The sequence below is a fragment of the Aspergillus steynii genome (assembly GCF_002849105.1).
Source record: "Aspergillus steynii IBT 23096 chromosome Unknown P170scaffold_10, whole genome shotgun sequence".
Lineage (NCBI taxonomy): Eukaryota > Fungi > Ascomycota > Eurotiomycetes > Eurotiales > Aspergillaceae > Aspergillus > Aspergillus steynii.
In genome coordinates, this window is record NW_020194407.1 from 385,714 (window position 1) to 396,964 (window position 11,251).

Below are 11,251 nucleotides of genomic sequence, written 5' to 3' on the forward strand. Positions count from 1 at the left end.
CGACTGGGAACCAGGAAGCCAGGGAGATATGTATCTATCTTATGCCAGCCCTACTCTCCCTAGCTGGCAAGCATGCCCGGAACCACTCCTCCAAACGCAACAGCCTAGCCTGACCACCTTCCTTTCCCTGTGCCTCAACTGCCAATCTTTTGAGCTTCAAGGCCGTGTCCGTCTCGGTGGGCACGTCACCGAAATATCGCCCCCCGGTTGCCTGCGTAAATGCAAAAAGCAGTCGATGGTCGTCCAACTCAGGGATCCCCTGCCCAAAATCCTCCCAGGACCCAAGCGGGATGTATCTGGCTTTCTGCCCGGTAGCTGCAAGCCATTGTTAGAGCGATCGATCAAATGAAAGGCCAGGAGAAAAAGAAATGATCCGGCGCGCGTTACACGGTGAGAGATTGGATTACCTACCGTCCTCAAAAGCTGCAGTAACATCCTCAAAACTCAAAACGTCGCTTGTAGCAGGGATGGACTTCCCATTCCATTCCTCCGGCTGGAGTAACACGCCATGCACGATGTCCCCAAAGTCATGCGTGACACTCACAAAGGAAGGCAACTCGACGTCTCCCCAGACCGGGGGCCGGAACGTAAAGTATCCATCTGAGTCCTGGACCAAGGGAAAACCCCCGAATACGTCCGCGGTGGAGCGGTCGAGGAACTGCTCGAAGTACCAGGCTGCGTAGATGCCGCAGATGGTGGTGAAGTGGTTCGTTGCGTGGGCGTATCTCAGGGCGCGGTATTTCACTGCTTCCCAGTTACCACTGATTAACCAGCAAGGGAGTCTACTGGAGTACGTACTTTCCATGGGCTTGATGAAAAGCTTCCCCTGGGTCTGCTCCAGCGAAGAGGCAAAGCAGCTATACACGAGATGCTGCACACCAGCAGCGCCCAGGCAGTCGATGATCGTCCGACCAAGATCCAACTCCGTTGGTCCGTCGGGTTGGAGAAACGACTAGCCAGTCAATATCGGATCGAGTCTCGCCAATATCAGAGAGGTTCAGGAAAGCCAGGCTCACCGGATCATCCGAGTTGGTATTCACAAACGCAGCCCAGCTCCCAGCAAACGCCCTGGTCAACGCATCTCGATCCCACCCGTCAGCATGGACGATCTCGGCGCCGAGTGCAGCCAGCGATCTGGCAGCGGCGGAATCTGGATGGCGACTGACGGCACGGACGTGGAAGTTTGAAATCCGGTCGGCGAGGAGCGACCGTGCCACGGCCCCAGCCTGCTTGCCTGTGCCGAAGACGGTGATTATGCGGCGTGCAGAGGTTGGATCTGGAGGCATTGGAACTGTTTCTGATGTTGGGGGTTGGAACGATGCTCGGTGCTGAGCGGAAGGGGAACAGAGTCCGGACAGGAGGGGGTTTAACAAGAGCAGGTTTGTATCGGATCTATTCCCGATTCTAATAAGAAGCAGCGTTTTGGGTTGCCCTTGAGAGATCGGAGGGCCCAGATACTCCGTACTCCGCAGTTGGCATTCGGATGACGTCGAGAAGACGAGTCTTTTCTCGGTGAGAATTGCTGTTCTGACTGAGCTGTCAGGTCTTTTTCGGAATTGGAGAAACATAGCTACTGGATCGATCTATCCACATGTGCCATTGCTCATAGCGCTGGTCCGATACGACGCCAAAAAGTCAATATACCTCTTCATCAGGACCTGCCCCAGAACCGGAAACTCCAGCTTTCCCCCCGGATATCCTGCCAAAGCCCTTTCTGTATTGGTGGTCTCGTACGTGGGCATGCTCTCGTAGAGCTCCCACCGCGTCAGATTGTGTCGCACCTTTTCTACCAACATGGGCTGCAGAGGCTTCAGACGCTCGGGCGTGCACTCCAGCAGTTTCGCGATCCATTCGCCGTATGGAAGCGCTTTGATTGGACATTCACTAGCCCTCGCCACTAGCTCCATCGATGAATCCATGTCGATGGATGCCTTGGGATCGGAAGGGACAAAGTGGTATGCATGCCCGAGACACGATGCATTGGAGGCGATATGCAACAACGCCGCATTGACATAGTCCACTGGAACAAACTCCTTGCGCTGCCTCGGGAGGTGCGGATAGCATTGCATCTCTTGACAGGACTGGATAAGGCGGCTGAAGAAGTCGTCTGGATTGCATGCCCCAGTCTGACTATGGCCGGTGATGAAACCTGGTCGATAGATTGCTATCGGAGCACCTCGATCCATGAGACGACGGAGAAGCTGCTCAACCACCCATTGGCTTTGGGCGTAGCCGTGATCGTACGGGAGTGCCTTGAGATGTGGAGTGAGCGCCTCGTCTTCGTGCACTACTTTCGTGCCGTTAATGGATCCGGTTGGACCGAAGCAGGAGATGCTGGACATGTAATGGATTGACTTGGGGCGGCCTGAAAAGGCGAGTCGAATGACATTCAGCGTTCCAATGGTGTTGGCCGGACGATGCAATGAGTAGGGCTGCGTATAGTTGACGCGGGCACCGAGGTGGAAGATAACGCTGGCCCAGTTGGCGACCTGGTTGAAGCGCTCCAGGCCGAGGCCTAGGTGTCTGTCTTCTAGATTGCCAGGGAAGACTACTAGCTTCTTATTCATGAATCCTTTTTCCTCCCAGAGGTGGTACTTGTGCATGGCTTTCCGAAGGCGTTGCGTTGCCTCGGCGGTATTGGATCCACGGACAAGACACCCAACTTGGTGTACATCAGGCCTGCGCAGCAACTCTGCCAGCATAAATGATCCCACGAACCCGGTCGCCCCGGTTATAAAGACCCGACCCTCGAGGTCACTAGTCCAGTCCACTGGGGCCTGGGACGAGATGCATACATCATCGGCGAGACGGGAGTCGGCCAGCCAGATGTTGCGTTCATCACGGATTGTCTCACGGGGATCAGCGCCAGTGCCGGCGCGCTTTTCGGCAAAAGCAGCCAGTGATCCGAACGTTGAGTGGTCGTAAAGCGCCAGGAGAGGAACTTCCACGCCGCACTCACGTCGAATCTGGCTTATGAGTAGAGATGCTTGCAGCGATGTGCCCCCTAGAGTGAAGAAATCATCACCGTCTTGATAGGTGTAGCCCCGGGACGGAGGTAGGATACGAGCCCACAACCTACTCAGTGTCGTCCTGATATCCTCAGACTTTGCGCTCTTCAGAAGAGCGCTCGGGGCCTGCCACCGGTTGCGGAAGAGCTGCACCAAGCCTTTTCGATCCACCTTTGCGTGACTGTTCAAGGGAAACTTTGAAACGAGCTCCAAGTGCTGCGGGATCATGTAGTCGGGGAGTATCTTGGCCAGTAACTGCTTGGCTTGAGAAGTCTCGGTGGAGCTGGAGGGGTCCGAGAGGATGACATAGGCAACTAACAAAGAGCCCGCACCTTGCTGTAGCTCTGGGACGTGGAGGGCAATAGCTTCAGAGAATAGACCGGTCCGGAGAAGCCCGCTCTCGACTGCACCCAGGTCGACCCTGAACCCGCGGATTTTGACCTGGTGGTCTACCCGGCCAATGTAGTCAATCTGGCCGTCCTTGCGTTTGCGTACGATGTCTCCTGTGTGGTAGAGTCGGACGGGCTCTCCAGACGCAGTCATGCCCTGGACAGTCGTAAACGCAGCCGAGTTCCTTTTGGGATCGTTAATATACCCAGCAGACACACCCGGGCCTCCAATCCAGAGCTCTCCTTCATCAACCTCCCGGCCTGCCTCGTCTGCAATGTAGATCACTGTACGGCCTATCGCACTGCCAATACTGACAGTGCCAGCCTCGACGTCCTCAAGACTGACCTGCCGCGCCAGGCTCCAAACACAACACTCCGTCGGCCCATAAGCGTTGACTAACGTCACCGGCGGACCACCTCTAAGAACCCGGCCTATTGCTGCTGCATTCGCGGCCTCTCCTCCAATCAAGTAGATCCGCAGCTTCGCAAACGCCCAAGGACACGTCGTAGCGGCTAGGTTAAGCAGGGCAGACGTGGTTGCCATCACCGTGATACCGAGCTGAGTGATATGGCTTGCCATAAGCGGGAGGTCCAAAAGAACCATCCTATGGAGCACAGCAATGCGCGCGCCTCTCAGCAGCGGACCCCAGATATCGAATAACGAGACGTCAAAGCTGCTGTTGTTGACATGTGCGACGACATCGTCCCGCCTTACTGGTTCCAAGGGCGCGTGGTAAACAGCATGAAGTATAGACCGCGCTGCAATCCCAACTGCTTTTGGGTCGCTGGTTGTTCCGGATGTATGAATGATGTGCGTGCGGTGGTTGAGATCCGTACAGACCGGGTACACCGGTTTCGCCTCTTCTGCCGGCATATCAGGCACGCCCCAGCCCACCAGAATCCGAGAGAACGGCAGGTTTCTCGCGCCGTTTGGTGCGTCGACGAGGGCCGTCTTTGCTCCAAGGCGCTGTAGCCGTTGTGTAATCAACTCGTCCGATAGATTTGGATCGAGAGGAACGCAACTTCCCCCGGCATACACCACAGCCATCTGGGCCACGATGTACGCCACACCATGCTGAACGACAATCCCCACGGGCTCCTCTCGGGAAACGGTCTCTTTGGACAGGGCCCCGGCCAAACGACAGGCCAAGAAATGCAGTTCTCTGTATGTGACCGATACTTCCCCATCGACGACCGCAACGGATGTAGCAGACTGCTGGGCCTGGCAAAAGAAGAGTTGTCCCAGGCCCTGGTTGCGAGTCACGGCCGAGTCGTAGTCTTGTGGTGGTAGCGTGGTAATGGCCATAGTATTGGTGCAGTGGTGTTGCAGATCCGGATACCCCGAAATGCTCCTAGTTGAACAGGAGAAGGTTTATATCTCATTCACCATCACCGGTAGGCCTCTACCTACTGCATCTCTTCCCGGTGCTCCGGTGAAGCAGGGCGATTTTCTTTTTCTCGGTCGAGGGCCACGACCTGGCAAACATACGTGCCCCCAGCAGGTGGTTGGCTGACATTTGTTGCATGCTGCAGTCATAACTCTCCTGATCCGGTGATGTACATCGAGTGTTCTGGTATTTGTCTTACCCCGGAGATATCAGCCAGCAGCTCCGTTCCGCAAGATTGTTTGGGCAAGTCGGTGACCGTGGTGACTCGGGATGTGGCAAAGAATCTCACCGGAAGCCCGTCAGAGAACATGAAGCAAGTCCATATACACATCGTCAGTTCCGTTCGAAATGATAGTTACGCAATCTCACCAACCCTCCTCAGCGCATCCCCAATCCACCGTCTCACAATACTTTCATCTTCCAGCCCAACATTCAACCGAATCATATGCTTCGGCAATCCATACTTCTCGCACATCTCCTCATCCCAAGCCGAATACGTAAGCTCGCCATACGGCACCGCCATGGTAAAAGTTGCCTCAAAGCTCGCAGACTTGCAGCACCCCAGTCTATCATAGAAAGCAGCTGCAGCTATCACGACGATGGTGTTCCCGTTGATCGCCAGACTAAGCAAAACCAAATAACATCAGTTGGGAAACTGGGAGTTAGGGGCGCATGAAACTAAGAATCAATTACCTCCTAACCATAACATTCGCAGCCCCATTAAACAGCTTGGTCAGACTGCTCATCGCCGCATCCACGTAGGGCAGTATGTCGACGTTAATCGACGTTAACAAAGTTCCCCATCGTCTCATCACAGGCAACGATGAACCCATATTCTTGGACCAGAGCATGGATACGCTGAAGATCGGGTGACTCGAGCTTCACGGAGCTCTGTCCCTGGGCGGTATAATGTATATGCTGTGGCCACCGAGCGGGCCAGAACGACGCGAATTGCTAGAGGAGGACCGACGGGGGGTGTGGAGGCCGAAAGAGAGAGGCTTGTACGGTCGCTGCGGGTAGCTCGGTTCCGTGGGTTGATGTGTTGCAGATTGGGATTGTACTAATTGTGGATTGGACGCTGGCGAGGGCTTTGTAGATAGATTCTGCATCGTGGACGGCCCTCTGAGGTTTGCAGAGGGGCGACGCGAAGAGGCGTTGTTGGTGGGGGGAGAAATCCGACGCAATTCGAGGTTTTTCTTTATTCCAGGCATCTACACATGATGGACCACAGCGATGAAGAAAATTACAAGGAACAAAATGGAGGCTTGAAAGTCCAAAAAATGAATTTTTCTAGTTACACACGTAAGGATCTCGGATCCATTAGATATAAAATGGTAGAATGTAGACTCAAACCATTCGAGTGGAATGTGGCAGGGAAAGAACGTCTATTCGGTTCGTAACCCGGTTGTCTGTGACCTGAGAAATAATTTAGGCAGAGACGTCACGGGCGTGCTTCTTGTCGGTGACCAACCACGAGAAGGTCTCGCTGAGCAGGTTGAGGAACTGGTCGGCCGAGAGCGAGTTGAAGTACTCGGTCAGGCTGCTGCTGGAGGTGCCGGAGGGAGCGGGAGCGCTGGAGTCAGAGCTGCCGGTCTCGGTGGAGGCGGCGGCGGTGGTCTGGCTGGGGGCGTCCTGGACCTTGGTCTGCTGGGCAGGAGTGCCGGTGACGGTCACGCTGGCGACAGCGGTCGAGGTCTGGTAAGCGGTAGCAGTGCTGGTCTGGGCACCACCGGCACCACCGGCAGCGGCCGTGGTGGAGGGAGCGGCAGTGGCGGAGGGAGCAGCGCTGGAGCTGGCGGAGCCGCTGGAGCCGGAGCCGGAGCCGGAAGAGGCGCCAGAGTACAGAGCAGGTCCGGGGATCTCGTAGGAGTCAAGGCTGGAGTAGATGCTGATGAGGATGCCGGGGTCGGAGTCGGTGTAGAGCTTGGTACCAAGGGTGCCCTCGGGCTTGTCGCTGCCGCCACCGGTGACCTTCAGGTTGAAGCACTGGGGGTAGTTCTGGGCGCCGTCCTTGTTGCCGGCGGAGTGGAGACCGATGATTTCGTGACGGAGGACGTAGTTGCCGGCGGCAATGCTGTCGGGGACGGTGACGGTCCAGCTGTTGTTGTTGCTGATCAGCTCGTCGGAAGCCCAGGTTCCGGGGACGTCGCTGTCGTCAACGAGACCCTTCTCGTCGATCTTGAAGAACTCAAGGGAGGTCTTGTCGACCTTGGAGCAGTCGCCGTTGCAGTTGGCCAGGTAGGTGATGACGGGGCCGTGGTGAGACTCGGGCCACTCGGTCCACTGCAGCTCAACCTTGCCACCGGCAGCGATCTCAGCAGAGATGGCACCGGGCTTAGCGCTCTTGTGGCAGATGATGTCGGCGTTGGAGTAGTCGCTGCCGTCAACGAAGCCCAGGTCGGTGGCCTCGGTGGACCATCCGATGGTGTCGGGGGGGCTGTCGGTGTAGGCGTAGGAGGTGACGATGTATCCTCCGTAGTACTTGCCGTCGACAACGGCACCCGAGACGTAACCGTGACCGGCGACCAGGGCGGCCGATCCGAGGACAACACCAGCGATCTTAGCGATAGACATGTTGCTTGTTGTGATGATGATTAACGCACAGCGTAATCGAGTTAAGAGACCGAATGGGGTGGATAATAAAGAATGACGAAACGAATGGTCTTCAGTCAATGAAGCCGAAAAGAGAAAAATGAGAGAATGGAAGGTTCTGAGACCCTGAGGAAGAAAGGAATGCGGTGGTGATGAGAAGGAAGAAAGAGAAGTCGGCTCAGCATCGTGAAGGACCGGGTTTTTATATGATTGTGGCCGTTGCCCATCGGTCTGTCTCCTTCGGCCATCGCCAACCCCCCCGCCGGCGCTCAGACCAGGACGGTGTGCTTGGAACAATTAATGAAAGGTTCGTCGCAGGCGTTAATGCGGCACTCTGATAGATTGTCTGACAGCTCTTCTCAGATCTCACTGGTTCGGAGCCCCTCTGATAGGTGGAGAATCGGCGCGATATGGCCACGGAGTCTGAGATTGATGAAAGACAAGCACCGGGGCCTTGCCCAAGGACGCGCCGGCAAGTTCCAGCGTTGAAGAACGAGTCCACTCCACCAGGAACCGGGACTATTTGCAGGCTAGCGCTGCCCACACCGACCAGGACGAAGACCGCATCGCAGGCCTTCAGCCCTTCACCATCGCGAGTCGGCGAGTCAGGGGTGGAGCCCCGTTCCTGGCGCTTGCCTGCGACAGTCTAGGTTTCAACCTTGAGCTAGTCTTCTCCGCCCTGCCAAGAATCAATATTAAAACCTCTGCCTCGTGGTTCGGGCAATTTGCCATTCTCGTACCTGATTGAGGATAGATCACGAGAATCGTGGTGATATTAATGATCTGGGCGCGTATTCGGAGATTTGCACAAGAAAGCCAAGTGCTTGGGGGGTTCGCGAAAGGAAAATCGGGAAGATGCGATGGCAGCCGCTTCGGTCGGCCAAATCAGCTGGGCTCCACGTGCCCTCCGCTGCCCTACTTTCTCCGACGCTCTCCCTGATATTCCCATTCCTCCGGAGTCTTTCCATTCTGTTGTTGCACTATTCTCCATAGTCTCTCCCCCTTGGATCATCCGGCTCCATCTGCAACCCTGACGAATTCCACTTGCCTTGCTAGCAAATAGCAGTACCGTTAATGGCGCCATGATCCCATCCTGTCACGCCGCATTAATAAAATCCGAATATTAATAGTTGTGATACGTTCGACTCGGCGAAGGAGATTAGGGGGTAAATTGCAGGAGCCCCCATCGAGACCCTCCTTGGCATCTCCTAACGGTGGTCGGTCTTTGTGATTTAGGCCCTATTAGCGTCATGCTGATTTACCCGTGGCGTCTGGACCATGCTCATCCGGTCGATGGCTCGATGACCAGCTACGAAAATGACGGCATTAACCGGCATCCCGGTTGATTGCTTTCATTTAGTTCCTAGGGCCAAGGGATCCCCTCTTTCTCATCCTGTACGCAGTATAGGGGCTTCCATCGACTAAGCGCCCTCGGGGAAGCGTCGGCGCGATCCAAGACAGGAGAAGCCGTCAGCTCGGTGGCGACTTGGCTCATATATTGATTAATATATGAAGTGGGACTGTGATCCGGGTTGCATGCAACTATCACCTCCTTAGACTGAAACATCTAACGGCTGGCGTTGCCGCCATGTCTGACTCGAGCCCGTCCGTTCGAATCCGCTTGTGACCCGTTGCGATCAATCCAAGCTTTTGCTCGTACTACATAGGGCACTTCCGGATACTCGCCGACAGATGAAACGACCGTGGGCGGTATATAGGGGAGCAGCTCTTCCCTTTCATCTAACAACACGGTTTATGCTTAAATCGCATGGCTGGCCCGGCAGTGCTGTCGGTTTTATTTTATTTTTTATTTATTTTTTGGGGGCCCGCACTTTATTCTGTACAGCTTTCCGGAGGAATCTAGAAAGTCCAAATAATTGTGCAGGATGGGGGCCATCATTTCTAGCGAAATCAGGACGTCTTGCTCGTAGGTACTTTTGCTTGCTGGGCAAATTAAAGCGAAAATTATCTGGGGCGAGAGATAATCGCAACAAGCGCCACAAATGCCAGTGCTCGACTGGAATCTACGGGGTATTAGATACTCCCTAAACTCGGTGTCCACGGAGCTTCAGGCTGAATATCAGGATTTGTAGACTCCTGTATGGGCTCAAAGCATTATGAGCCTAGTACTCCGTCTGTCGTTTATAAGCTCGACGGTGCCTAGTTGATGGGTCGGATGAGGTACCCTGTGTACTCCATGTGTCTCACAGCAATCATTTTCTACTTTCTATAAATAAACTACACTCATATATTGTCATGTAGTAGGAATCACTTTCGATACCTCGTCAGTCTTATCCGGACAGCAGGGTTAAAATGTAGGTACGGTTGTGCTTGTATCTAAAGTTGCCTTGACGGATCAACTAGGAATCTTTCTCCGTCTTGTTCTTGAATGGTCTCGAGTACGTACTCAGGGATACAACGCTCATGCAGGTGCACTGCAGCAGCGTTAATGCAAGAGAGACTATGATAATGTCTAGGTGTTTTTGACACCGGTCTAGACTTGGTGATCGACTACTCCGCACAAGAGTAGATAGGTTTATCCCAAGATTTCATTTTGCTGAACACTCGATGGGTATACACTTTGTTGTTCAATATGCAATGGACCTACTCCGTAGTTATAGAGAAATCGTTTAGGTGGTTTGAGTTCTTATACTCCATACTCTGGCAAACACGAAAAAGTGTGGGAGGCGTCGACGGGTGGTCTTCTATCATATATATACCTGCAGCCCGTTGTCGTCAGGCGGCGCAGATAACCCGGACGAAATAACCGAATTGTATCCTTGACGGTCCGAATCGCCCGAAAGCAAGCAGATCTACCAATGCCACGGCGTATGTATAAGCCCATAAAGATCGGCCTAGCCACCGAAAGTGAGACACCATGGATGAATCCCGTAGTGATATTACCTTTATGGACGCTTGAAGCGAGCGAACCAAGACGCAAAGTTCGTATCTTACTCCGACATCGACCGACAAAGAGGTGTGATCGCCGACGACGGAGCTGCTAGCCCTGTAAGGCATGCATTCGGCCTGTCAAGTCTGTCGAGTCGGGAATTGAGAGCCAATGATTCGCTCCCCATGGGTTAGTTAGATGCATGAATTCAGACCGTCCCTCGCAATTCACGGCAAAGATCGAGGCAACGTGCTTATCATTTGAATCTGGCCGGCGCAGACAGTACGGCGGCTGATTCCCTGCCTCGTACTACCCAATAAGACGTTCAGATATCCCCATACTGATTAGACGGAGGGACTTGTGCACGCACGGTCGTCAGCGACAGGCGGGATGGCGTAACCCCGGAGGGCTAGTCAGAGCATGACGAATGGCCTCTTTCGGCGTCACGGTGCAGATGAGAAGTTAGGACAAACCAAGGGATGACGGTTGTGAGCATCGTATTCAACGCCGCCCGACCAGGAGGGCAGTCCGATGACTCAAATATTCTGTTGAGAGCCTGAAGGAGCAGGAGCTGTTTTTAGTCAGCGGTAACTTTACCGTCGCCCAGACGGCACCAGTCCCAATTGGGCGAGGCCGTTAGTCATCCACGGACGGAAGCGCGCGGCCACCAATCAGCGGCCGCCCGTTGCGCGAATTGAAATTCGGCTGCCTGGTTAATCCGGCCGCCATGTGTCCCGATTGACCCTAGCGCCGTGTACCGTCACTGGCGTACCGCTGGCAGTGTTTCAATCTTACCGTCTGTCAATTTGCAGGACGTGCCTGAGGTATACCAGGACTTGCCCCTTTCTTATCGCTTCGTCGCCTCGTTGCCTCCACGCTGACTCGACGCAGCCCTTCGAGTGTGCGCATCGAGAGTATCCAGAGGTGCCACGGACTACGTCGACTGCTTTCTTGCTGAGGGCACCATCCGAAGTACCCAGTACC

The 11,251-nt window shown here is 54.6% G+C and overlaps 4 protein-coding genes across 4 annotated transcripts; all 4 read right to left on the bottom strand.

The window, feature by feature from the left end:
• Positions 1-34: 34 nt before the first annotated feature.
• P170DRAFT_417808 (NmrA-like family protein) lies at positions 35-1,286 on the bottom strand (the record flags this gene model as incomplete). Its single annotated transcript, XM_024847181.1, has 4 exons — positions 35-315; positions 412-744; positions 799-952; positions 1,017-1,286. The coding sequence occupies 4 exons, from the start codon at positions 1,284-1,286 to the stop codon at positions 35-37; spliced, it is 1,038 nt and encodes a 345-aa protein (XP_024698909.1).
• A 293-nt stretch (positions 1,287-1,579) lies between these two features.
• Positions 1,580-4,721, bottom strand: P170DRAFT_513950 (acetyl-CoA synthetase-like protein). Its single transcript, XM_024855164.1, has one exon. It carries the CDS (start codon positions 4,701-4,703, stop codon positions 1,584-1,586), a length of 3,120 nt encoding a protein of 1,039 aa, XP_024698910.1. The 5' UTR covers positions 4,704-4,721; the 3' UTR covers positions 1,580-1,583.
• An 843-nt stretch (positions 4,722-5,564) lies between these two features.
• P170DRAFT_57766 (uncharacterized protein) lies at positions 5,565-6,105 on the bottom strand. The gene has a single exon (XM_024855279.1). It carries the CDS (start codon positions 5,994-5,996, stop codon positions 5,667-5,669), a length of 330 nt encoding a protein of 109 aa, XP_024698911.1. The 5' UTR covers positions 5,997-6,105; the 3' UTR covers positions 5,565-5,666.
• Positions 6,106-6,213: 108 nt separating this feature from the next.
• P170DRAFT_450827 (lytic polysaccharide monooxygenase auxiliary activity family 9 protein) lies at positions 6,214-7,359 on the bottom strand (the record flags this gene model as incomplete). Its single annotated transcript, XM_024851147.1, has 1 exon — positions 6,214-7,359. The coding sequence occupies one exon, from the start codon at positions 7,357-7,359 to the stop codon at positions 6,214-6,216; it is 1,146 nt and encodes a 381-aa protein (XP_024698912.1).
• Between the last annotated feature and the right edge of the window lie 3,892 nt (positions 7,360-11,251).